Source organism: Balaenoptera borealis, assembly GCF_965194805.1.
Source record: "Balaenoptera borealis genome assembly, chromosome: 2".
In the NCBI taxonomy this organism is placed as follows: Eukaryota; Metazoa; Chordata; class Mammalia; order Artiodactyla; family Balaenopteridae; genus Balaenoptera; species Balaenoptera borealis.
Window position 1 is genome coordinate 131,631,902 of NC_138867.1, and position 27,612 is coordinate 131,659,513.

At 45.1% G+C, this 27,612-nt stretch overlaps 1 protein-coding gene, 2 long non-coding RNA genes and 1 pseudogene across 7 annotated transcripts in view; 3 read left to right on the plus strand and 1 right to left on the minus strand.

Moving 5' to 3' along the window:
* The window catches only part of GRIA1 (glutamate ionotropic receptor AMPA type subunit 1), a 315,761-nt gene extending 289,499 nt beyond the window's left edge, over window positions 1-26,262 (plus strand). For 2 of the 4 annotated variants that reach the window (XM_082379062.1, XM_082379061.1), the window contains exons 15-16: window positions 6,119-6,253; window positions 13,830-26,262. In XM_082379062.1, coding sequence (XP_082235188.1) covers window positions 6,119-6,253; window positions 13,830-14,030 — 336 coding nt within the window. In that variant the 3' untranslated portion in view covers window positions 14,031-26,262. Of the gene's footprint in view, window positions 1-6,118; window positions 6,254-13,829 lie in introns of those variants that run through there. The other 2 variants (XR_014241162.1, XM_082379063.1) reach the window with 2 other exon arrangements.
* Window positions 1-27,612, plus strand: part of LOC309622898 — an 843,724-nt gene that overhangs the window by 701,775 nt on the left and 114,337 nt on the right. The window lies entirely within an intron of this gene.
* LOC309622902 overlaps window positions 1-27,612 on the minus strand; it is a 480,082-nt gene that overhangs the window by 230,818 nt on the left and 221,652 nt on the right. The gene's annotated exons all lie outside the window — the stretch shown is intronic.
* Window positions 1-27,612, plus strand: part of LOC309622864 (N6-Methyl-AMP deaminase pseudogene) — a 472,574-nt pseudogene that overhangs the window by 171,637 nt on the left and 273,325 nt on the right. The window lies entirely within an intron of this gene.

The following is a 27,612-nucleotide window of genomic DNA, read 5'->3' on the forward strand; positions in this document are numbered from 1 at the left end:
CAGTCTCATGACCCAAATGCATTGCCTCTATCACAAATCACAGGCTTTAGAGCTGCAAGAGAGCCTGGAGAGGATTTAGTTCCACCTTGCCAAGACTTCAAGCTTTCACATACCACCTGTTGTTAGTTGCTCCATGTGTTTCTTTAAATCTATTACTTTTGTTATTACTTTAATTTCATTCATATAAAAAGTGGCACCACTACTATCATAAATAGAAAATCAGTATTTCTTGAAAAAACGTAGAAGGCATTCACAAAAATAAATACAATGACAACAAAAAAATTCAAATCATAATTATTGTTGCAACTGAGGCCTGATTTCTCTTGAAAATGGAAAGGAGCAAATAATAAAAGGTGTTAAAGACAGACCAGCACCAAACTGAGACTTTCTCACTGGCTTAATCAGAAGGATTCAAACAGAACTGAAAAGTGAATAACGTCTTCACTTTGTGGTCAGGGTCATTTAGTTCCATGTATCATCTAATGCCATCTCCCATGCTATCCAGAGGTGGGCAACACCCACCTAGTGACCCACCACCCACCCACCGCCAAGATTGCCCAGCGACTCAGTGACAAACCTGGGCAAGAACTCAGCTTAGATTTCCTGCATCCAAGCCCCACCTCTTTTCACTATGACACACGGCCTCACCACCAACGGGGAAGTCCATCCCCTCTGGATGTATTCATCCTCCCACCCCCACCCTCAGCAAGGCCTGGAAAGCAAAAGAATGAAAGCTGCCAACTATGTCCTTGCAGTGTGTACAAACCCCTCTCCCTGCCCCTGTCACAGGTAAAGAGCACTAACCACCTGGAAAGACCTGGAATCATACAGGGATGCTCTGCTCGACTCCCTCCCCCACCTACCCGCTGCAGACTCCTGCACTAAAGACACCCCCAAGAGGCAATGTCAGAGCGACAAGGATGGGAGGAAAATCCTTGAGACAAAGAGATGCAGAAGGCAGTCCACCTCCCCCAGACCACGGAGACTTTTGGCTCCAGCCAAGCATCCTGCACAGGGTCAGGGCTCCCAGTCCCTGTAAGGCAGCCAGGCAATGGCCTAGGCAGAACCGGTGACTTCAGGACCCATCTCCTGGGAGTTATGTGTGCTCCAAGATGACACATCCAACATACAGCAGTGACCCAGATCGGAGACCAAATGTTGCAACACGCTAGGCCCTGCCCAGTGTCCCTAAGCCACACATCCTAAATCTCCCATCACTGCCCCAGGAGGAGGAACTAGACAGAAACAAAGATTTTTCCTTTCAAACACTGTCTCTGGGGCCATGAGCCAGAAGCTCCGCTAGTTTCCTCTGACACACAAGACCCCAGCTCTCCAATGCACAGTCCAGGCAGGCAGTTCACAGTGAAAGGCCCCCTATGCGGACGCCCACTTGACCCTCAGACTGGTGCCTCTGTTTTGGAAAATTCCTCCCCCTCTGGAAGGGGCCTCCGCCAGCAGTTGGGTTCCCTTCCACAACCCACACGGACTCCTTGAGTTCTCTGCTGCAGTTTGGTTTCGAGTCAGGAGGTTCTGCGGTGCACTGTACAGCAGCCGGTCCCTGAGCACACGCTGCTGAGAAGAGCTGCCCCCACGGCCCTCACTTTCGCAGAATTTGCTTTGCCAATTATTAGCACAATGGGCCAATTCTCATCCTGTGTTGCTCTTGGGGAAATTATGCAGGCTGGGGAACTGGCCTAGATTGGAAATGGAACAGCAGAAGCTGCCAATTAACATGAGTTCTTTTTTTGCATCCCCTAAAGAGGTTAGTCTCTAGGGAGAACTTATAAAAGACATGATCCCAGGCCCTCTAGGAACTCCTTAGCTGCCTCGCATCTCTGGGGCTTGGGACGAATGTCAAAAGTCACTTGGTCTAACTCTCTGTCCAGTGCTTGAATCCCTTAGATGAACTCGTCAGCTACTTCCTGAATGCATCCATGTTTGAGGAACTCACAACTCTCCATAGCAGGGCATTCCACCTTTGGATGGCTCTACTGATTTGAAAGGTCTTCCTTTAATTCAATCAAATCCACCTTCCCATAACTCCTCCACTTTGGTCCTCGCTTGTGAGTGAGCTTGGCCAACCACTGAGTCTCCACTCCCAGGAAATAACCAACCACTCAGGAAAATGGCACTTAGGCCAAAACTATAAGGTTTGGAAAAGCACAAGAGAAAGCCTACTGGAGCAGAAAGGCTAATAGGTAGAAGAAGGGTTGGACTATTCTCATGGCCCTGAAAGGCAAAGTCAGGTTACAGATTCAGCATGGGATGGATTGCAGGAGCCCCTAAAACTTCAGCTGTACACACATCAGAAAATCTGTGGAAGGCAGAGGAGAACAGAAGCTGCAGCCTTTACTTCTCGGGGGTTCAAACTCTCACACCAGGAAGAAAAGAAGGAACGGAAGCATTTGGAGAAACCTGAAGCTTGCTCCAGATTTAGTAGACCTCACGTGATGGGCAGCACCAGTCTCTGTAGGAGGGACTGGTCTTATGGCCAAAGACCTTGGCTTCTCCTTAGAACTTTCTACTTATGCCATTAAAAAGCATCTCTCTGCCTCAGACCTGGCTCAACCCTGCCCATGAAGATTTAAGCCATCTCTGCATTCTTGGAAGGGATGTTGGCTCAGAAACTCAGAGGGAGTCTGGGACAGTCCCCCATTATGTGGGAAGAGCAAGGAAAAATATGAAAAAGAAAAAATCTCTCTTGCACATGGGGAAGGTGACAAAACAAGACAATAGGTTAAGGGGAACAGATGAAGGGAGGGGCCTCGTCACCATAACAACAAGCCCAACAATTCTGAAAGATGCGAATTTTTTTTTTCTTTTCACCTGTCATTCTTCTCAGTACTGTCACTCTCCCCACTCCTGGCAGAAGATAAGTTGTGAGTTTTTCACACCCACCAACAAGCTGCCTGGCTCTGGGGAGTGCAGCTGCTAAGGGAGGGGAAGAGAATGGGGTCTCCCAGAGGGTGCGCAGGAGACTAGGATTCTGTCTTTCGCCTCCCTGGTCAAAGCTGGGAAGCATGTAGCTTCCTCATGAAACATGAACATGGCTGTTTGTACACAAATGTGTGAGAAAGTCCCCTCTTACATGGATACAGAGGAATCAGAGCTCTGGTCCTTAAATAAAAGGAATTTTTGTTCCTGCCCCAGGATACCCATCGTATTCCAACAGAGGTAGTCCAAGAGAGCCCTTACGGCAGCTCAATGGAAGGCTATGGCCTTGGGCCTCCGGGAGGGTGTGAGGGAGACACAAGAGGGAGGGGATATGGGGATATATGTATACATATAGCTGCTTCACTTTGTTATACAGCAGAAGCTAACACAACATTGTAAAGCAATTATACTCCAATGAAGATGTTTAAAAAAAAAAAGCCAACGGCGCACATAAGGGAAATTAGAAACCTTGCCTAAATGTAAACTCCTCAACTACGTGGGCTAAGAAGACACCAAGATCAGCCCTTCATTCTACATCCTATCAAATTATGCCAAATTTAGACAGTAGGGCTTCATCTAAGTTTGCTTTCTGACACTGGTGGTGATAGGGCCCAGGTGCTCCCTTGATTCTAGAGGTCTTCCCAGGATTGTGTGAACATAAAGAAGAATCAGTAGCACTGTGTCCTGCAAGAGGTGGCAGTGCCCATACCATCTGGCTGCCCTCTTTGTGTGGCATATGTCCCCTCACCAACATACACTGCCATCCCCATGGACCAGAGAGACCTCCTTCAGAAGTGAGGGATGCTCTCCACCTCCAGACATAATCAGATTCTCAGTCATTGGACCTTCCCCCTTCTGCAGATACATAGAATATGCCTCCTACTCCCACTTCCCTATGAAGATCTGACCATACTTCCTTCCAAGATATATCAGAAACGGACATTCCACCTTTTACATTCAGGGAGGCAGATGGCCTCTTAAGGTTTTTTGAAGACAGTAACAAAAAAAAGAGATGCCCACCACTCCCTTATCCTTGAAGACAATCCACAACCAAAGTGAACTTGAAAAGACCATGAAGAAGGAAACAGAAACCACTTTGGTGACCAGGAGGCAAGATGCACTTCAGCTACTGAAAGGCTGATCAGCTGGTGAAGTCAGTGGGACTCAATCCTTTCCTCCCGGCCTTCTTGTCTACCACCTTCCCCCAGGCCTGCTCCCCATCCATTCTCTCTGAGCTTCACTGTCAACCACTCTTTTCTAAGGTGTGAGCTGATAAGATATTAACATGCCTCCCCACCACACAGAAGAGTTTTATAGCAACTTCTATAAACCATAAGTCCTCCAAGAACTCTAAAGGCTTACTTTCCAGCAGAATTACACAACTCCCAAACAACAAACAGGGAGATATTTTGAGCATTCTGAAAAATCAGGCCAAGTGGGAATTTATTTGTTCAGCCAACTCTTGAACCAAGCACCAAACTCATTTTTGCACATTTCCTTTATCAGGCCGTGATACCAGAGGAGGAGAAATTCTACCCCTTTGACTAATCATTTCCACTGCTTCCAAAGCCAGACTATGCCTTGCCAAGTGTAACCCATATTCAAGAACCATCTGCTTTAGCAATACAGGAAGCCACCAGAGGGGTATGCTTTAGATAATCCTACAGCTCTGCTGGCCCAGGCTGCTTCTGGGGAGGGAAGGGATGCTGCTATTTGCCAGCTGCAGTCCCCAAGCTCAGCCCTGCTGAATCCTGTACAATGCACCGAGTAGAACTAAGGCAGAGGCCACTGACTTGGTCAATTACTGACCCCTTTCCCCACGCCCAGATTCCAATAGGCAGATGTCAGAGGAGTCCCTAGGACATGACATTTCACCTTTTGCATGGCTCGCCTACAACCCCACCTGAAAAAGAACACATGGAGACACGTAAAAACTTTATCCCACCCAGTGCCACCAACCAACCTACCAACCACGCCGTGTGCCTGTGCCAGCTGAGGCGTGCATTTCATTTTAATTTGATGAGCAATTTGTACCTGAGCAAACAATATAAACAAAGGTGTTCGAGCCACTGTGACATCTGGGGATGAGTATGCTTCTAAGATTCAAAGATGTTCCCTTGCCTGTGTCAAGAGTTTGACTGATCCCCCTCTCCCCAAGCCATTACCTTCCCCCATGACCAGCAGTTTTGTTTGGTTGTTCTCACCACCTGGGGAGATGCTGTCCCCCAGTCCCCCACTTTTGAACCCCACTAGAGGTGACAGAACTCAGAGGTGGTCTCACTGACCGATGACCTTTCTCAGGCTCCACGAAATGAGCTCTGTCCACCTCCTACTGAACATGGACAACTTGTCCCCATGACCCTAGGAATTAAGTACCCTGTTCCACGATCCTGTTCATCCAGAACCAGTGCAAGATCTTTTAGCCCAGGCAACAGAGCTTTCTAAATTCAGCTACCTGAGTCTGCCTACAGTGTTTTTCAGCAAGCACCTCCACGAGAAAAATGACTCCAATTAAGCATAATTATTAGGATTTAATAGAGCCATTTTTCTATCTCAGTGCCTTTTTTCTATTACAAGCCCCCGGTTTTCTTTTTCCCTCAATTGGGACTCAGCACAGTAAGTTAAAGGTATACATTTGTTGATCTTTATTATACATAAAATAACTGTCTTATTAAATTGAATTCAAATGCACATCTAGGAGAAAGTTCATTTTAAGTACCAACTCGCAGAAAAACACTCACAGGCATAAACAATAAGCAAGGCCAATGCGTTGCTGAGCAGCCATGGGGTTGGGGGGCAGGAACTGAGCTGAAAAGGAAGGGACACAGTTTCCTGAAAGAATGGAGTAAGCTCAAGCATGCAGATCTTGGCAGAAGCTGCTCCCTGACTTCTTGTGTCATCTCCCACCCTCAAACGTGCATTGGGGAGGAGGGGAAATCTAACTATACATTAAATGTAATCAGGGATGCTCGAAAAATTGTTATACACACATATGCTCGCACATGCATACATTTTTCCCTGGGAAATGTTTAACACACTGTCAATAAATACAAAGCCTTTCCAACTATTGTGAATGTTAAAGAGGGTGATGGGGTTGAGTGTATGTGTGTTAAAATGCTGTTTCTTGGATGGTCTCTAGCCCCTTGGCTCACTTGACTCTCCCCCCACCCCCTCCTCTTCCTAGGACAAGACAAGCGCTCTGAGCCTCAGCAATGTGGCCGGCGTGTTCTACATCCTGATCGGAGGACTTGGACTAGCCATGCTGGTTGCCTTAATCGAGTTCTGCTACAAATCGCGTAGCGAATCCAAGCGGATGAAGGTGGCATCGTCTTCCCAGGCCCTTTTCCTAACCTGTTCTGTGATACAGCTGAGTTTTCTGGGAGTCCTTTTACTAGAAAGGGTGGGGAGTGGCAGGAGGTTGAGGTCAACCCGAGGCATGGGATGACAGGAAGCTGTTTTGAGGAAGGTGACAGGGAAAGACACAGCGGTGAGAGAAGAAAGAAGATGGCGCGTGTCAGGGTAAACATAAGGCCTGAGAAAACAAATGCATCAGCCAGAGATGGGGGGCTGAGATGAAAAGTTAGGGGTTAAGTGGGCATTCAAGGTAGTGTGAGGCAAGAGTGATTGCTACAAAGGTAGATTCTCCCTGAGGTCACGTTAACTGAAGTGTAGCTCCCAAGATGGGGTGGGGGTGGGGGCGGGTTGGTATCCTCCCTCTACAAGGTGGATGATCTCGCCATGCTCGGTAAGGGAGGTCTTTTCTTAGCCACCATATGGTAAGATGGACTTTGGCAAAGAGGATCATGCCCCCAGAATGGTAAGCACATTAATTAGATGACCCAAAACTACAGCAAATATAGCTGAAGACAACTAACTGGAAAAGAGAAGAATTATGGAAGATATGAGAGCTGTCTGTAAAAACCTGAAGATTTTTCAGGGGGGAAAGAAAACATATTAGTTCTGTGGGGTCCCAAAGTATACAACAAGAACTGAGGACTAAAAGCTATGGAGAAGAGATATGAACACAGTAAGTGAGATCTACTTTTCTTTCAGAGCTACCTACCCCAAAATGGGATGGATTATCCCAATAAGCAGCAAGCAGCTCATCACTGGAGGTATACACATAGAGGCTGAATAATTCCTGACCAGGCTATAGATTCAAGTATCCAAAGGGAGTTTGGATTCAATGACCTTGAAGGCCCCTCACATGTCATCATCTAGTTTCAGTAAGAAAATATTTTTGGAAGGAAGTGTTCTTCATGTGAGCAACACCATGAGCAAGACATCATGAGGAGGAAGAGAGCACTAAGACACAGTTTGTAACCGTCAGCATTTTTAACAAAGAGTGACACAGAAAAACTACTCAGGGAGCCAAACTGTGACATAGAGAGGAAGGCCTATAGGGATATACGGGAGGGAGGAAATAGAGGAGGCTTCCAGGAAGAACCAGAAATTAAGAGGACGGACAAGTGGGATTCAAACCAACAGAAGTGGAAAGAAGCACAGTCATTCTGAGCAATGAACCCTAGGCTGTTACCTTGACTTGACTAGACTAAGAGGACTCATCGGTAGGATTTGCTCTCCTAGAATCTCATGCTTTCCACCCGTGCGCCTTTATGCAGGTCAATCCCTCTCCCTGTCTTCTGTCCCATAGGACCCATTTAAAAGGCAACTTCCCAAGATATAATAACAAGGAATAATTAAGGGATGGTAATGTGATGGTATTCAGCCAGGGAACCTAGGAGCACCTCCATCCTACCCTTGACCAGGTCATTCAAATCCAGGTCCTCTCAGAAAGGACAAAGCACAGCAAAAGCATGGGCCTCAGATCCTAAACACAGTGTAGGCCTCCAAGGAGCTTGGCTGGACACAACAAAGTCTCCTAGAACCTAAAAAGCTTTCTTTGCCTACTCCATCCAAAACATAAGCCTAAAGACTCTCTTATCTTACCCTCCAAAGTGAGGAAAGTTTACTCCAGAGGCAGCAAGGGGAACAGGAGAAGAACTGGGTGAGCACAACTTTTACAACCCTCCAAAACCTTCCCCATGGGCCATGACCCAAACCAGTGTCACAGGATTTTCCCAGTACACATCGTAGGAGCTCCCCTAGAACATACTGCAGTGTAGGGTCTAAAGCAAGGCTCTGGAGACTGAATGTCTGACCACAAATCTTGCCTGCTCCTCATGTTAACTGTGTCATCTTGAACAAGTTTCAATAGCTCTCTGCTCCTCCTTTTCTATAAAATGGAGCTAGTGGTAGTACAGAACTCATAAAACTATTGTGGATTATATGAAAAAAATTGATATAAAGGGCTCTGCAAAATGCTTGGGCCATAGTAAGCCCTCAATAAATAATAATAACTAGAATTTATAATAATAATATATTATTATTAGTGGCCAGCTACAGCCTCCTTAAGACTTCCCTTTTATAGCCCCTACTTATAGGTCCCAGGCTTTTTTAAGCTACAGAGACTGTCAGTTCCTTAAGGTAAGAAGGTGTGTCTGATTTCTCTTTGGACATCCCACATACATAGGGTAAGTATTAGTAAAAATTAACGTGGAATTGTATCTAGAGAAAATCTCTTGGAGGATGAAGTGAGACATTGGAAGGAGCTGCTGTTAGGTTAAGCAAACACAACCATCAAAACCGCCCAGCCTGGAAGCACACACAACACCATCTAAAGTGCTTTTGTTCCCGTCTGTTTGTACTCACAAGATCTGATGAGACCAGGCATCCCCAAGCAGGAAAGCTGGACTTCCAGCCCTTACTATGGGATGACCATGTCCCACTAATCATAGTCAGTGCCAGGTGGTGGTACCAGGGTGACTAATGACTAAGATCCTCTTAAACCTGTACAATGTTGACCTTCACTGCTGAAGTCACAACATTCAGGTAAAGACAAGAATCTTCATAAGAGGCCACTGAATCATGTCATAACTTCTGGGAGACATTCTCACCCTTCCCTTTCCAAAGAAAATATCGAATTTCTCAGGAGCCAACATCAGGATCTCTTGGAATCATTAATGCAATGTCTTTCATCACAATCTTCTATAGTTAATTCCATCGGTTGGCATAACTTCTGTCCAACTCACCGAGGCTCCTAATAGAATTATTAATCTTCCACCTGCAGAAAAGATGCCTCTACGGTCCTTCTTAGTTAACCCAACCCTTAATTTTCAAAGCTCCATCAACTTCTCTCTTATCCAAAGGAGATAAGTGAATACATTCTGCTTGCCTCTCAGACTTTCCAGGTTTGCAGTTCTCTTTATCATTCTGTACTTTGCCTTCTCCAAAGGCAGATAAACTCTTTCCAGAAGTGCAGCCTCCAGCCTCACACAGTGGACCACAATGACAGTGTCCGGGGCCTTTGGCAAGAATCTTCCCTCTTGTTTCTTTCCTTAGTCACAGTATGTGGCCAACTCTTAAGACCTTGGAGCCCCTAAACCTAGTTCATGATCAGCCTCCTACTTCTCAAGAGTGTATTAGGAGCCCTTCCCCACGCTGCATGAAAAAGAGAAGAAAGAGGAAGAGGGGGTGGAAAGAGAAAGAAGGGAAGGAAGGAGAGAGAAGGAAGGAAGGAATAAAGGAAAGATATCTTTTCAGTAACTTCCATGTTCAAAGCACTTTATATACATTTTCATTAACCCTGTTCTTGCAATTCAACAGATGGAGAAATAGGGGTTCAGAGAAGCTAAGTCGTTTTTCCAACAAGGTCACATACGCTCGGAGCTGGAGGGACAGGAATTAGACCTCCAGCATGGCCCCTGCAAAGCCTGGGTTCCTGGTACCCGCCAAGCTACTTCTCGTAAATTTCTCTCTCCTCCCCAACCACATGGCAACAGATAATTTTTATCACCTACTATCTCCTGTCAAACCCCGCCCTCAGTGCAGAGACAAATAAGATGCAGCCCTTATCCTTAGGTCTGCCTGATCTAGCTGTTGAGGCCATCCGTGGGATGTCATCCTTTGCTTGTGCATTATTGAGGCCCTTTCCCCTTCGATGTCACATGAGCAGGACACAGAACAAGTGTCACAGGGATGGTGGGAAGGCACCCTGCAGGCAGTCCTTCCACAGAGACATATGGAGAGCCACTGCCTGCTAGACATTGCTCAGCACTGGGGGTACAGTCAGGAACAAACCAGGCACAACTTCTGATTTCAGGAAGCTGAGAATTTAATTGGAAGACAGAAACACGCAAATACGTATATGTTCAACGAGTGTTTGAAGAAAAAGGTCCATGCTCTCAAGTCCTGATCGGGGAATGGGGTCTGGGGCAGGACAGAGAGGCTTCCCTGAGAAACTGATGTTTAACAGACTTGAAACAGGGAAAGAATTAACCAGGGGAAGACAATTGCTACCAAAGGATGCACAAGTATCACAGACCCAAAGACCAGAACTCTTGCCCAGAAATGAGTGGAAAGCCAGGGAGACTGGGCACAGGAAGACTGAGGGAAAAGGAGAGCATGGGAGACTTGGGGACTCAGAAAGGGACTTCAGGCGACCACAACATTTCAGTATAATTGAAACTGTCATAGAGTAGCAAAAATATAAAACCCAAGACATACTCCAAATTGAATAAAGTCTCAGACGCCCTGTCCCTCCCCTCTGCCCAGGAAAACAGACAGGAACCTGAGCCCTTAGTTGATATTAAGGACAACCAGGGTGTTTATTATTCACCACCTTGCTCCCCCAAAGAAATAATCCCAAGCTGCTCCCACCCCCAGGAGAGCCGCTGACTTTTCATAATTGTAGTGGCTGTGCTGACAAGGGTTGTGTAGAAACCACACATTGAGGCTTTGCACATTTCCCTGCAATTAACATGCAGCTGAGTGACGTGGTCAGGCGGAGGAGGGGGGCATCCTCCACAGCAGGTGGTCCCTCTGGCTCTCAGCATGCATGCTAGGATGAGGTCATCACCCAGGGCTGAGCTTTTATTAGGCTGTTCTATGACAGGCAGAGGCTGGGCAGACTTTTCTTAGAAAAGCAAGTAGCTGAGAAGTTAGGATGTAATCACCGTTGGAGAAATGAGTCTCTGAAGCACCAACTTGGGGGATTTTGAGGTTGGACTTTTAACTCACCCTTTTCTCCCTGAGCATCAGTTTCAAAAACAATTTATAAGGATGAACTTAAAGAATGGCTGGTATGTCAAGGATGGACAGGAGAGAACCTCAGGTCCTAGAGGCAAAGGGAGAAATGACATCAGCTTACGACTGGTTAGCTACAGGGGGGAGGAGGACCCACAGTCAGGAGGTCATCCACTTTGACCCTAGGTCACAGATAACTAACTTGAAGCAAGTCAGTAACAAGTCCTCAGTTTCTCTATAAAGTGAAATCAACCCCATCAGTGTGTTTCCACCTTGCTTGCTTATTAAAATCACCTGGGGAGTTTTTAAAACTCCAGATGTCCAGGCCACACACCATACCTATTAAGTCAGCATCCCTGGGGTAGGTCTCAGGCATCAGTGTTTTTCTTCCCCAGAACTCCCCAGATGATACCAACATGTGGCCAGGTTTGAGAACTAGTGAAATAGTCATTTTTAGCAGTGCTTCCCACTCCAAAGTTTTGACTCTATTCCTCCCTTCTCCTGAGATTAGAAAGACAGCCGGTAAGCAGGTAATCCCCACCATCAATGGCAGTATGGCGTCATTTACCTCTGAGAACCCTTCACCTTCCTTGAAAACCAATTCTGAATGACGTGAACTTGGAAGATTTTAGCTACATGCCTGGCTAAATTATCTCAGATTTTGATAGGCACCAATAGATTATGACACCAGCCTTCTCCTTTAAGGTGAATTTGTCAAGTACCACCAACCTCCATGGAATATTACGGAAATACGTGAGACCTTTTGAGAAACAAAGCCCAGGGTGATCTGTGTGAACTTTAAACTTTTTTTTTAATTAAAGGGGTGTGGCAAAGAAAAATCAGAAGATAGACATTCCAAGCTAATCCATAGAAGGTTCCACACTGCCCACACACAAAAATAAAAAGTTATTTTCTTTTCAACATTTTAAAAGTGAGAATAAGTAACCATGCATTCCTCATGTTTTCTTTTCACATTTCCCCCATAGAGCATCACAGTGGTGTTTATGTGACCTTGACTTAGAAGAATGCTATCCAGGTCACACTTCCTCTTCCGTGAAGGACAACCAGGCAGAATGTAAATAAATCACATCCAGGAGTCTGAAGAGGAGACAGAACCCATGTGGGTGGAGCATCATATGGGGCAGATCTGTCTGAATCATGGATTTTTTAAAAGAAAGAATATTTTAAAACACTGTCAGAACTGCCAGTAATAAGAGGATCCTCCCAACATAGTACAGCAGAAAGAGTAACAATTGGGTCAAAACTGCCCTGTTTACATCCATGAGGCCACAGTAGGTTGACTGATTTCTCTGATCACTAGAATCATGCCAATGTGCAAAAGAGGAAGCCATCAACTTTCTGAGAATGGCCCTATGTGTTTGGCTTTTCTTAGACAAATTCAAGGATATCTACTGGGCCTCTAACAACATGCTAGACACGCTGGCAGGTAGCTAAGGATTGAGAAGACACAGCCCTTGTCCTTCTCCAGACAGTTAGTTCTCTTAAAGAAGACGAAAGTTACATACCTGAAGCAGAATCATTGCAAGCAAATCTCTAATGCATAAGTACTGGCAGGGGTGGGGGGCAGGACTTGCTGGGGCAGTCTAAGACAACTTCAAGGAGGTAGGAACAAACTGAGTCTTGAAGGATGGGTAGGTTGATCTTAGAGAAAGAAACCTCTCAACTCATATACCCCTCAACTCATTCTCCTTTGTGTTGATTCCCACCAAGAAACTAAGCCCTACCTCAAAATTTCTATAGGTATCTTTCAACGGGAAGTTGGAAGTGATAGGAAGAGGATTTAAATTTCATGTCATGAAGTTTCTTTCTCCAAAGGATCTTGGAACAGAACACTTCCTCTTGTCTAATAGGATATGGATCTAATTACAGGTTGTGGTCTTGAGCATTCTCTCTAACTCATCTGATCCTGGGGTGATCATTGGAGCTCTTTTCACATCTAGAATTCCAACATTCTAGAAGTCACAAGCTTTCACAAATCAGTAGCACTGATCTGATGTGTCGGTTTAGAAGTACAGGTTACATGTGCTGATGGGAAGCAGATGACGTGCAGATATTGATCTTTGGAATTCATTCTCATTTTCTTTAGCACATGCTTCTTTCCAATTACATTATGCTGACTGTATTATTCAAACAAGTCCGACATTCCCTTAACACATACTGCTAGAGGTAGGATAGCATTTTTCCAGAAGTAAATCAGAGGTAGTTTTAAATTTTCAGCTAACAATGATACACCCTCAATTTTCTGTTAACATTTCAACTCATTTTTCATGCAGTATAGTACCATTCTTGCTAATAAAATCAGTAGGTGCACAGATAATTACATTTTGACAAACATGGAGATTTAAAAGGTCTAGAGAGATAAGGAAACATGCACAAGGTCACACAACTAGCTGATGTCAGAACCAGGGCTAAAACCCAAGTTTCCTAAACCCCATTTCTAGAGTCTTCTACTTGGTCATGTTGCTATGTTTATTATCATCAATACTACCATGGATCTGTTGTACCTTTAGAAATCACAGAATATAAGAACAGGAAAGGATCTTAGAGATCACCCAATCCAGCACACCTTACTAAACCAAGAGCACGTGAGGTCCAGAGAGGGGATCAGACTTGTCCAGAGCCACATAACAGTTTTGTGGGTTCATGGGAAGTCAAGACTAGCATTACACATTAGGAAAAAAGTTGGATGGGGAAGAGAATGGGGCAACATTTTAAGTCCAGTGTTGACTCATTCTCCTTGCCAATCACTGCCAAGGACCTGGGGAAGAACCCCCGGTCCTCCTGAAAAGGGTTTCTGTTTGATCCCACAGCAATCCATCAACGAAGCCATACGGACATCGACACTCCCCCGAAACAGCGGGGCAGGAGCCAGCGGTGGCGGTAGTGGAGAGAACGGCCGGGTGGTCAGCCATGACTTCCCCAAGTCCATGCAATCGATCCCCTGCATGAGCCACAGTTCAGGGATGCCCTTGGGAGCCACCGGATTGTAACTGGAGCAGACGGAGACCCCTTGGGGAGTGTGCCCAGGCTCCCCCAGTTCCATCCCAAACCCTTCAGTGCCAAAAACAACAAAATGAAATGCCACCGCCACCAACCACCATGACCACGAGGAGGATGATTCAACAGATTTTCCTGAAGAATTGAGAAACCATTCTGCGGCCCCTTTTCCTTTTCTGATGTTCTTTCACCCTTTTCCGTTTGCTAAGTGAGGATGACACATAACACTGTACTGCAATAAGGGGAGAATAACCCTGTTACGTAGAGCCTGTGTCTCTGAACACGGAGTCACTGGCGCACTAATGAGGAAGCTGTCCTGTTTTCTTTGAATTCGGTTATTCATGCGTCTTAGTGTGTGCACTATATATTTTTTCTTATTAATATCCATGGTTTGCAGGTTCTGTTAGGCCCCTTCCTTTTCCTTCTTACTCCCAACTCCTGACCCATCCCACTTTAGTTTAGTTTTTAGTTTTCGGATTGGAGAGTCAAGACTCGTTCCACCTGACAAGCAAGCAAAAGGAAAAAAGCAATCTTCAAATGAGTTCATCATGGGAGCTCTCCAGATTCCCCTCCACACCTCGGCCCCAAGCCGTGGGTGGAGACCGAAGCTGTTGCAGGAGTGGGTTGCCGCCCACACACAGGGCACTGCCTAGGCGCTGATTTAGCTGAGAACACGTGTGAAGCAACTCAGACCCAGGGTGGCGGAGAAGGTAAAGGCAGGTGTGCAGTCGGAAGAGGACTCGTGAAGTTATTGCCAGAGGCTCAGATAAAGCTTCTTTGAATGGGTAACAGCCATCTCATAGGCCTTAGGTGGAACAGTGTGCTTCTTCACAGAGTCAAGCTCAGCCATGAGGACTGTGTCCTCCTGCTACGCTCAAGCCCCAAAGGCACTCTGGTGGCTGAAGGGCAACTGGCCTCCTGAACCATGTAGAGCCTTGAGAAGAGCTGGCATCCAGGGAGATAGCACCCCTGATTCTCACCTGTCATTTGCTCGACATCTGAGCAGGAACCCCATTGTAGAATAGACTCTCTCTTCAGAGCGTCTGATGTGGGGGGGAAATGTTATACAAGCTAAATGCAAAAGAAAGCTGATGGAAGAACTTTGGAAGAGGAAGATTCATCAAAGCCCACAAGCAATAGAACCTTCCACGGTGTGCCCTGTCCTACGACTGAGAGACCAAGTATGAAACTTAGGGTTTTGGTGACCTAGAAAACTTGAGTTTTTATGTCCATATAAAAGTGTTGTTTTAGCAGGTAGCCAGATAACCTTCTGTCATCTTTAGAAAGTAAAATGCCCAAGGCTGAATGATTTGAAGGAGGATAGGGAGATGGAATAAGTTGATAATAACACTGGGGGACCTTAAGATTCCTGACTCCAACTTCTCACCCAAGGAGGCCAACCTTCCCCCTGGCTAAGACAGAATGAGGACGTTGTATTCCAGTGACCAGAATCAACAGGCCCATGTTTGTGACTACAACCTGAATGAAAACAAGATTGGAGAAGTGACAGGGTTTATGGAGAGAAATCCAGGCTGACTACAACTTTGGTTGGGGTCTTGGGGAGGTGGGTCCAGGCACATAGCTATCTTGGAGATCCCAACTCTCATTCTTGGTGCAATCGGCTTCCAGCTCTCCAGCAGCCACTCTCCTAGGTGCATGATTCAGTGCGTGCCATGTGTCATCAGCTCTCATTGATAACCATAATCTGGCTTGTTCCCTTACTCCCTACTTCTATCCAGTCTCTCTGCTACGGGTTATCATTAGCAATTGACAAACTAAAGGTTTTGGAGCCTACCTACAAGTGGGGGCAGCATGACTGGCTTCATCTGTGGATTCTCTCTGTGGACACCCACCATCTCTATGTCTCTTCCATCCTCGTTTCATCAGCCATAGCAAAGAACCATCAAACTCTTTGCCCTTTCAACTCAAGTGTTGTTGTTCAGTCTCTCACATGTCAATGTGGGCATGGTACGTGAAGCAGGACCCTCAAGATGGAATGTCACTTTTTGCCACTGCCAGCTGGTGTCCTCCCCATCCCTTGACCTCTCACCAGATCTTTCCCAACCCTTAACCTACCACTGCGGAATCTGATATGAGCCACCATTAGGGAGTCTGCATTTCGGAGGAGTTGGAAATAACCCTCTACCATCAACTTGCTTCAAAGACCTTTTGCCTTTGGCCTGGTAAGATGTCTCTTCAGCCAGTGAGCTCACCAGTAACATGATCTGATAGGAGAGACCGCCGATGCTAGAAATGAGGGTCTATGCTACGTGGGGGTCCACGACTCCAGCAGAAGATGTTTTTCATCGATGGAGGGGTGATGGGGAAAACAAAAGTAAGAAAAAAGTTAACTTGTATTATGTATTTTTACTACACTTTTCTTAAAAATAGAGCAATGGGAAAACTCTGAAAGAGACTGACATTTTTCTCAACAGGAATCCATACTTAACAGTTCTGGCTTTCATTAAATTTTGCTCTTTGGTACCTGGGCCTTTTATTTAACATCTCTATTTGTTTTAACTCTCTTGGCAGATGTGTGAAAGGATTTTTGCTTGATCAAACACTAAATATTTTTCTTGGTTCCTGTTTTTCTTTCAAATAACCAGGTTTTTTTTTTCTTTTGGTATTTGCATAAAATGAAAATATCACCAAGAATTAAATCACTGTGGATCCATTATCTACTTTTCATATTTGTCCATTCCATTTTTGTGCCATTTCTGAAGCCAGAGCTCTAAACTGTTATTTTCTTATTGCTAAGCATAAGTTCAGTGCATTTTTAATGGTGACCAGTACTCCTGACTCACAAACAGCTCTTCAAACAAGTCATTTCAGATGAACTAGATCATTGTGAGTTATTCAGCCAAATAAGATAACAGCAACAAAAAGACAGAATGGTATTGGTTTTCAAGGGCCATGGTTCCAATTGCATAAGGAACAGGGTTCAACTTGCAGTGGTCACAGTACCCCTAGGGAACTGCATGGCTCACAGCGGGTGTCTTCCAGACATCCCCAAGTTGGAGTCCAGGTATATTTGTGATGTGCAAGTCACAACCAAAACCAAATCTAGACCAGCCTTATAAATAGATAATCTTGGCCCTCAGACCACATGACCGCCCCCTTCCTGCCTGAAATCTATTCTTTCACTCATTTGTTGACACTTAAATACCAGTGATTAAGAACGGCTTCAAGTGCTTTCTTTCCCAGGGGACTTTGCACATTAGCAGGGGTCAGAGGTCTCAAATAACAGTGGCATTTCAGGCAGCGACTGCCATGGTTTAAAAGGGCTGGGGGAAGGGAAAGAAGCTAGCAGACTTGTGTGAAGCTCCGGTCACTGTTCAGACCCACCTGCAGTCACCTCCAGCATCTAGGGTGCTTCTGAATGAAGAAGCCCTTAGCACCAGCTGCCATACGGAGAAAACTGACCTCTGTCACCTTACCATCAAATAGTTGGGATAATGATCATAACGGCTACAAGAGCACAGGTTACCATGCATTGAGCACTTACTATGTTAAGCACACTTCATATCTTCTATATCATGACAGTGGCCTTCTAAGAAATAAGGAATCTCAGACTTAAAGGGATATCACAACCTCCTCACAGTCTTGTAAGTAACAGAGCCGAGATTCTGCCTGGAATCCAAAGGCTTTACGTTGCTCATCTCCCTGTTAACCAGGTTATGATACGTGGTGGACAGGAAAATCACAGGCAAACAGTTCTCTGCCTTCCTGTAATACCAGAGCAACTGAAAATGGAATGGTTCAAGCTACACCTGCCACACCTTTGGGAAAGCCAATCTATCCTCTCGGGTCATGAGCGATCACTAATCCAGACAGGATTAGCCCAAAGGGAGAAGAGGAGGAAGAGTCACTTTGGGCTCCTTTAAAATAGATCCAGGCTAAAGAGCAGCAAGCAGGTTGGAAAGGGGACTGAAACGCAGATCCCCTGCAGAATAGTTGGTTCAGCCTGGAGAAGGATCCTCATGGCTGTCCCGGGAAGTGGAGGTAGCTTTCTGTGCGGACAAGACCAGGATCAGTTCTGGGACTAAACAAGGAGTTCCCAATGGTCAAAGTATCCCCATGGTAGGATTAGGCTGCCCCTGGAGTTGGAACAAACCCCGGTTGAGGAGATGCCACTGGTGTGAAAGTTGAAATATATAGCCTCTAATGTTCCTTACTTTATCTTTGCACCTTTTACAGCCCTGTTCAGGTTATCTGCTGAGTAACACTCTGATACACGCTAAGAGGGGGTCAACAAGGCCCTACACAAATGGGCATGAATATCACTAAAATAGTGTCAAAAATCAACTTGTCCTCATCGAGAGACAAGATGGCAAGTTCCTTCCTTACCAAATGCTAATGTTCCCTCTAGGAAAGCACGACTACGGAGGTCCATTCCTATCCTACACTACAGATAAGAAAACTGAGGTTCCTGAGTAACAAGCCACTTTCTTTGCTCCTATCAGATGACTAGAATAACATTTTCTCCCTTGGGATCATGGACATTTGACTGCCATCTGGTAACTTGGGTTCTAGTGTGAGTCTGGCCACTGACAAATAACCCTAATATAGTGCTTTGTAATTTTCAAACAAGTTTTGTTTCTTGAAGTTTCCAGATCACACCCTGAGCAGAGAAGTAATGTACTAGGGTGGAAAGTGGAAAGGTCAGTAGATGAGATCGGGATTCACAATACCCGGCTTCTCCTCCTCCTGCTTTTTCAACCTAGGACAAGAAAATGAACTACCTGAGCCTCATTTTCCTACCAAAGCTATGGGACATCTGGTGTCAAAATAGGCAGTGACTCTTGACCCTAACTGGAGTCACGTAGGGAACTTTAAACAAAATCACCAATGCCCAAGATGCATCTCCAAATACACAACCGTGCACGAACGGTTGTCTTGTCGTCGTTTCATTGTTGTTGTTTTGTTTTGAACTTTCAGGTGATTAAAATGTGCAGCCAGGACTGAGAACCACTACAATCAGGCCACCCTGGGGATAAAACAATGCTCATGATGAAAACTGTGAAAATTTCAAAGCATCATCATATTAGGGTTGTCTGTGGCCAGACTAACACCAGAACCCAGGTAACCTGAGAGCAGTCAAATCTCCAGGAGAGAAAATACCATTATATTCATCTGATACGAGGGAAGGCTGGGATACAGTCCTCAACTTGGCTCTAAATGCTAGTTTTTACCCTTTAGGCATGTTTGTAATAATAACATTCTGCTGGGGGAAGAAAGAGACACAGGATGTTAGAGATAAGATATAATCATCAGAGGAGCATACTCAGGAAACGGGGGGAGAGGAAACCACTCTGTCAAATGAGTCAGCTTTCAGCACAGCCAGTTATTTTCCAAACTGGAAAACTACTTGGCTGTTTCCATTATAGACACCAAATCCCACCACCTGCATTTTTAACACTGTCCACTGGAAAGCACTGCCTATCAGCCTCATCTTCCACGGGCACTGAGTCCTGCTGGCAACAACTCTAACTTCTCCTCAATAGTATGCTTGCCATTTTTATGGCACTACATACAAGGGAGGAGGGAACCAGCATTTACTTAGATTAACTGCATACCAGGTAAGATTTTAGAGCTTTACAAACATCTCATTTAGTCCTCAACACAATTCTGTGAGGTGGGAATTTATCACCCCTCCTTTGCATGGGAGGAAATGGAAGCTCAGAGTGGTTCAGAACCCAAGGTCATGCAGCCAACCAATGACTTGATCTCCATTCTAATCCCAGTTTGTCCCTCTCCAGAGTCACTCTCTTTTCACTTTACTTGACTGTCTCTTAAGGAGATTTCACCATGCTAAGGAAAAGCACTGGACTAAGATAGAAAAGATACAAAGTCTATGGCCTCCATCACTGCCAATCTGTGGTTCGATCTTGGGCAATTCATTTCCCTCCTCTAGGCCTCAGTGACCTTGCTTGTGAAATGAGAGAAGGGGGATTAATCTAACTGATCTCAAAGATCCCTGGGTATAGCCTTATGTCAGTGGTTCTCAACCAGATGCGATGTCGTGCCCCCTGGGACATTTGGTAATGTCTGGAGATATTTTTGGTTACCATAATTGGGGGTAGATGTTGCTACTGGAATTTAGTGGGTAGAGGCCCAGGGATGCAGCTAAACATCCGACAACACACAGGGAAGCCTCCCACAACAAAGAATTATCCAGCCCAAAATGTCAATAGTGCTGAGGTCGAGAAACTCTGCCTTCTGTAATTACAGCGTCTCAGTAGCATGTCGGGATACGGATGATGGTGAGACAAGCCTAAATAGAAAAAGGTCAAGGATTCTAAGTCAGGTGAACCATCAGAGAAGATGAACAGTTACATCAATTTAGACAAGGAAGAAACTGATTTTTCGGGAAACAGGCTGAGTCCAGAAGGGATTAGCCCACAGTGTAAATCTAGACAGGGCCGAGAAGCCAAGGCTGGTGAGTCCATCAGGCATCTAGACAGAGCTGACAGTTGTGACTGAGGAGAGAGCAGAGGTCTCTGCCTGCAGAAGTGGCTCACACTCTGGCCAGTCTCTTTTTACAAGCGACTCTACAGCCAGAACCAGCTGAGGGACCTACAGGTGAGCCTTATCTACTCCCCAAAAGCTTAATTTTTAATCCCAGAATATACATTCTTGCTTCTAACAAACATAGGCAACAAGCAGCCATGTCCACAGGTAGATGTCATGGGGACTACAGAAGCAAATAAGAGATAGTCCTGTCTCTTGGAGAGCTGATAGTCAGGAAGGAAAAATAAGACTCATAAACACAATTAAGTATAACATGAGGTCGAAGATAGATGGATAAAAAGGCAAAGTGCCTTTCCAGCCTCTAGAAAGGGAACTCTGAAGTCTATCTCTTCCCATCTAGATGAGGCATTCATAAGGCCAGGGACCTTGTCTGCCTCAGCACAATACCTGGTACATAACTGATCCTCAATCAACATTTGTTGAATGACTTGATGAATGGGAGACGTACAGCTGAAATGCTCTTTGACTGGGGAAATCAGGGAAGGAGGTGATGCCATGTATGTGTTGCCTTGAGTGTCTGTAGACCTTACACAGCCATAGATAAAAGAGAAGACCTTCAAAGAAGGGGAAACAGAACAAGCCAGGGCATGAAGGCAGGATTAGGCAGGGCCTGTTTGGGAAAGGGCAAGTTCCTAATGCAGCTGGCACCACACAGCCAGGGCAAGCAAAGAGAAGGCTGGACTGCATGTGGGGAGCTATTACTTAATTCATCCTGAAATAGGGAATTGAAGTTTTCTGGGCTGGGAAAGAAATTGACTCAGGTATCAGGTATTGAATTCAGCAAGAAACATATTTTGGGCATCTACTATATGCCAGGCACAGTGTAGGCACTTCACGCCACACCTCTCAATCTCCACAGCAGGAAGCCTGTGAGGCGGAATGACCATCCCAACTCGATACCTGAGCCAACTGAGGCCCAGAGGCAGAAGGAGAAATTCAGCCACCTAGAATTTCGGTAATTCCTACAACACAGGAACAAATCACAGGAAGCCATCTGTCCTCATGACAGAGTCCAATAAAAAGCCCCAGAAGGACACTACCAGAAGGAGAGAGACCCACCACCCATGGGTGGCATTTGCTTGACTATGCAAGCAGCCACCAGAGAAGGAGCCAGTGACTTCTAGGGCACCAAGAGGGATCGTGCCACCAAAGACACTGTGATGAGAGGGGTTCTGGGCCCTGTCTGTACTCAGTAAAAGGGAACGATGATGGATTCATAAAGCAAGTCATGAACACAAGATGAGGAAGGACAGCTGCTTTGCAACATGTTCACCATTCCTGCTAGAGCAAAACATCTCCTCAATTCTTAAAGGACTGTAGGGTTTTTGACCCATGGGAAATGTTGACAATAGCATCTTATATGCCTCACATGGCAGGGGATCCTTGGCTGTAGGTAAGGATTCTATATATGTGTGTTTGGACTATTGTCACAGTAAGGCTGCTATTACCAACAAAGAAAACAGTACCCAAAATCAGTCCATAAACACCAAGATACAGGAACCACGTGGTACAATAATTAGTGGTGGTTTGTTGAACATCTGCTCTGGGCTGGGCATTTTACATGCACTGTCTGATTTCATGCTCACATGTCCTTGGGGAGAGAGACTTGCCTTTCCATTGGATGAGTGTTTTACATAAATGAATGAGAGTCAGAACAGTTAATAAGAGTTGGTAGGGACCTTAGAAATCATCTAATCATTATTTTATCCAACTATATTTTATAAATAAGTAAACTTGAGGCCCTAGAGAGTGCCTTGCCCAGGGTCACATAAGTTCCTGGTTAAACCAAGACTAGCTAGAAGCTAGCTGTCCTGGCTCAAAGTCCAGGGTACTTTGCATGCAGCAAAGAGATCTTCTCACGTTCAAACAACCCTACAACTCAATGTCTGGCTTTTTTTTCTAGCCCTGTAGGTAGGGCTAGTTAAGTGTATCTGGATAAACTGGACCATGATCTGAGGAAGGTGGGGGTTTTTTTGTTTTGGGGTTGTTTTTTTGGCTTTTTGATTGTTTGTTTGGTTTAAGGCAGCTAAAATTATAATCAAGACTAGTCTTGAATCTAAATAAAGCAGGCAAATATCTAGATGGCGGGACTTCAGGATTGTGATAAAAATTTCCCCCAACCAAAAACATTTCCTTGGTGTTTACTGTGTTCCCAAAATTCCTTATCCAGGACAAAGCCTTTTATTCCACAAAGTTAAGTTTCTTTGTAAGTGCTCTTGGTAGGCAAAAATATGTGGCAAATTCAAACTGTGTTTAAATGCCTGTTACAAGGTTTTTTCTTAATAGTACCTTTTGATAGGAATAGCAAAGAGGCACTTGAAGGACAGGATAGGCACAGGGAGGTGAGCAAGGAATTCAGAATGGAAAGCTAAAGGTTACTGAAGGCAGGAAGAGAAAATCAAGTATCGTATATTAACGCATATATGTGGAATCTAGAAAAATGGTACAGATGAACCGGTTTGCAGGGCAGAAACAGAGACACAGATGTAGAGAACAAATGTATGGACACCAAGGGGGGAAAATGGAGGGGGGGGATGAATTGGGAGATTGGGATCAAAACATTTTTTAAATTAAAAAAATTTTTTAAAAGGTTACTGAAGGCAAATGTCATGTTTTTACATTTAGAAAGCCCTTGTTTTAATGTAGTTATCCAAAAAAGCAATCATGAAGAGACAGCAGAAATTGATCGTTCAGCAAAAAAGCCTGAGCTTGGATGTACATGGCATTTGAAGTGGAAATTTAAGCAGTTATCTAAACAATTCTGGGAGGAAAAAATGATTTTTTTCATTTAATTTTCTATATTAATAAATAAAATAGCCATTAGCCTTTTCTTCATCTTGCCTTGCAACTATGATCATAAAAAAAAATCATTTTGGTTTTTCTTTCAAAAAAATGGGTTGTGACCTAGAAGTTCTGTCTTCACACACAAACTCACTTAGGAAGAAAAAAAAGAAGCTGTGAATTTAATTTGATTGAGCAATCAGCCTAACGAACTGCTTAGAAACCATTTAGCAATAATATAAAAACTAACTTCTCAGCCATGGGAAAACCATTAGAAAGAAACCAGTGTAATACTGAAAGTAAACACCTGTGGGTTTCGGCAACCTGGCATCCCTTCCTTTGGGGAACTGCTCCTGTTACCCTGTGATCATGTGGTCCTGGCCATGCTGCCAGTCTTAGTACCCTGCCCTTCCCCACATTCCTGGCCCAGGCAATTATAGTCCCTTTTTGCCTCAGCCACAATGATTGGGCTAGACATGATCTCGTGACCCAAGTCTGGTCAATTAAAATCCTTCCCTGGGACATTTTTAATCTGCAGTTTGAATGAGCAGCGGGCCTACATTTTGAGTCCAAGCTAAAACTATCCAAGGGCTATCTTCTGAATCAGAGAGATTGAGACCCCTCTGCAGTAGAAGAGAAAAAACCCAACTCACCCAAGCCAAGATGCAGGCTGGAGGGAAAGAGTTCTGTCCGCCTTTGAGCCCCCGAACCCAGGTGTTCCAGAGGCTAGCCCTTACCAGGACTTCTCAGGGCTGGGAGTTAATCAATGGTCTCTTTTGCCTAAGCTATTTTGAGTTATATTTCCATCTCTGACAACAGGAGGAATTCTGATTCATCTATCAGTGACCAGCTAGGAACCATATAATAACTAATTAAGAAAGTCAGTAACTGAGCTGAAACCAATTGTTTCTATGGTAGCAACTGGCTTCAGACAGGTTTGACTGAATCCAAATTTTTCCTGTCCAAACCCATTTGCAGGCACCAGCGTCACCATCCTGGATTCTATGCGCCTCCATTTTCTTCTCTGCTGTCAGGGGAAAGAAGGCCGTCCTGCTAACCTGTCTTCTGGGGGATGCTGTGATGGTTCACTCACAAATAAGGGAAAGTTCTCTGAAAAGATCTGGTGTTAAGGAAGCAATAAAGCCTCAAATGGTTCCTTTCTGCCCATAAAATTCTATTTTCTTCACCCTTTGGGGAAGGGCATATTAGCGGAGGGTCTCTCTCTACTTTCTCTCCCCCCACTCCTCTGTCTCTGTCTCTACCCGGCTCTCTCTTTGAATTCTTTCAGGGAGAGAAGGGGAGCTTTTATTGTTCATGTTTATTTCTGTTCTGCAGCAGAGATTGGACACCTACCGTTGGCTATCAACGTTGCCTTAAATGTGTTGCCTTTGATGGAAAGAAGCAGGCCAAATGCATAAATTCCGTGAGGATTTGAGGGCGATTACATAGATAAATGAGAGTATATAAAGAGAAAAGTGACAGAGGCAACCTGTACTGATACACAGGCCAGCAAGGCCAGGCAGCAGTTGAATGCTTTCGGAAGTCCCTGAAAAATCTCTTCCCGCTCTGTTGGCTTACACACACAAAAAATTCCACTCACTCTGTTTGATCCTTTTCCTTCAAGTGATGGTTGTTCTGGAATAACAATCTTTCACATTGGCACAGAATTCTGCAGCCACAAAGCTCTTTCATAACTATGGTCTGTCTTGATCCACAGCAATGTCCTGAATTGCAGGCAGAGTAGAGATAAGTATACCCATTTTATAAATTAAAACCTAAGACTAGGAAGGTCAAGAGACTTGTCCAGGTTCACAGAAGAAGCAAAAGTGGGTCAGCGGGGACTGGCATATGAACCCCTGACTCACAATTTCTTTCCTCTATCAAATGATAACCCCAGACAGCTGCTGGTGATGGGATACCCCTTCTGTGGAGGGAAAAAGCAAAAGTATGCATCAGCTAACTTGAGGATGTGTTTGGCTCAGGGCTGGCCCTACAAACAAAAGAACGAAAAGAAGAAAACTGATATTGTTTTGCAGGCAGAGCCAAACTGGGGTGGTCTGACAGATGTTTTTGTTGCCATCACCAGAAATTTAAGGAAGTGGCGAAGATTCTGCTTGCCACCAGAATGCCTCAAGGGGAGGCCTCCAGATGGTTGCAATGAATGCCTTCTAAGGAGTGAACCAAGAGCCTTTTGAATTCCTCTCTGGGACAGGCAAACAGAGACGGTGCTGCCATCTTCCCTAATAGCACAGCCTCTGTCCTCTATATAGTGATGAAAAATACTTTCGATCAGAAGAGTGTCGGCTTCTCAGTCATATAACTTTCTAGAAGCCAGCCCCTGTCTGATGGCGTTACATATACTCTCTCTTTCAATGCCCATGAAAGTGGTCAGAGAGGCAGCCCCAAAGCCTGCCTCTGTTTTCACTTGCCCAGCATCACAGAACTGCCAGTTGGTGGAGCCAGTTTGCATTTCAGAGTTGTCTGGCTCCAAACTTGCCTTTATCCCAGCCTGGCAGGAAGATAAATGCTCAATCTTTATTAAGAACCCAGAATCATAACCTTGTAAACTGGCTCATGTTTCCTTTCTTGGAGATGGGGATTCACAATGAAAATCAGTTCTTTATCATGCCCTCTTTTCTCCCATACCCACTAAAGAAAGGGTTGCTGCAGGGCCACACACATGGCCTAATTCTAGCCTCAAAATAACACTGTGAGGGGCACAGGGCAAGCACTCATATCCCCATTTTCCAGATGAGCAAACAGAGGCTCAGAGGGATTTAATGGGTGGCCCAAAGTCAAACCAGAACATTTAACTACAACTCCAGAAATCTTTCCACTCCACTACCTCACCAAGCCTAGCACATGTTTAATACTCCATGAATTAACGAATTAAAAATGGATGACTCAATTCAAGGACTGCATCTCAGAAGGACTGTGCTTCTCAACATGCAGTTCTGCCTGTCTCCTTGTCACAGAAAACCAAGACTCATTAAATGATCAAATCTGCAGAAGCCCCTCCTCCAGAGGACCCCCTGAGGCAGGCGGCAGCAGTGCCATTGCCTTTCGACTTGGCATTCCGCATCCCCACAGAGCGCCACCATCCCACCCGCAGGTGTGATTCCATTTGCTCTCTTCTCATCTGTCTTACCACTTGCTCACTTCCACTGGCTGGCACTCTGCCAATGCCTACACTTCCCATCACCACCCCCCCCCCTTGACATTGGCACACAGAGCCATCTCTGCCCATCCCTCTCCCAGTCCAGCACAGCAAGAGCAAAGTGGCAAGAAGCATATGTGGAAAAGAAACGAAACTGAGTTATTTGTAGTGAGGTGGATGGACCTAGAGTCTGTCCTACAGAGCAAAGGAAGTCAGAAAGAGAAAAACAAATACCATATGCTAACACATATATATGGAATCTAAAAAAAAAAAAATGGTCATGAAGAACCTAGGGGCAGGACAGGAATAAAGACGCAGACGTAAAGAATGGACTTGAGGACACAGGGAGCGGGAAGGGTAAGCTGGGACGAAGTGAGAGAGTGGCATGGACATATATCCACTACCAAATGTAAAATAGAGAGCTAGTGGGAAGCAGCCGCATAGCACAGGGAGATCAGCTCGGTGCTTTGTGACCACCTAGAGGGGTGGGATAGAGAGGGTGGGAGGGAGACACAAGAGGGAGGAGATATGGGGATATATGTATACATATAGCTGATTCACTTTGTGATACAGCAGAAACTAACACAACATTGTAAAGCAATTATACTCCAATAAAGATGTTTAAAAAAAAAAGAAGCGTCTGTGGAATTCAAGTCAGAAGGCTGCAGGCAGACCAGATTGGCGGCCGCAGTCCCACAGAAATGACATCCTTACTGTGCTAATCTTATTACGAAGGTGCAGCCGTGCCCGTGCCAAGGAGCAGGAGGTGAAGAGAGAGCACGGATGTCTAGGACTCATAGGATTATCATTTTCTACCTGTCGAGTTAATCATACGCAATTTCCCAGATTCCTGGACTCTCACCAAAGCCAGCTAGAGAGCTGGGCGGAATGATCACCATCTAACACATGCCTCTTGCGTGCATACTTCCAGGAACGTGGAAACTCACCACCTCCTCCAAGTAGCTGTGTCCACACTTAGCCTGCTCTGAATTTAAAAATGCAGTATATGAACTAGAGACGGTCCCTAGGCACTGGTTCTTGGTTTGCCCTCCCAAATGTCCCCCCTCTTCCCAGAGATGTGAAAGTAGTTCTCACCTCCTCCTATC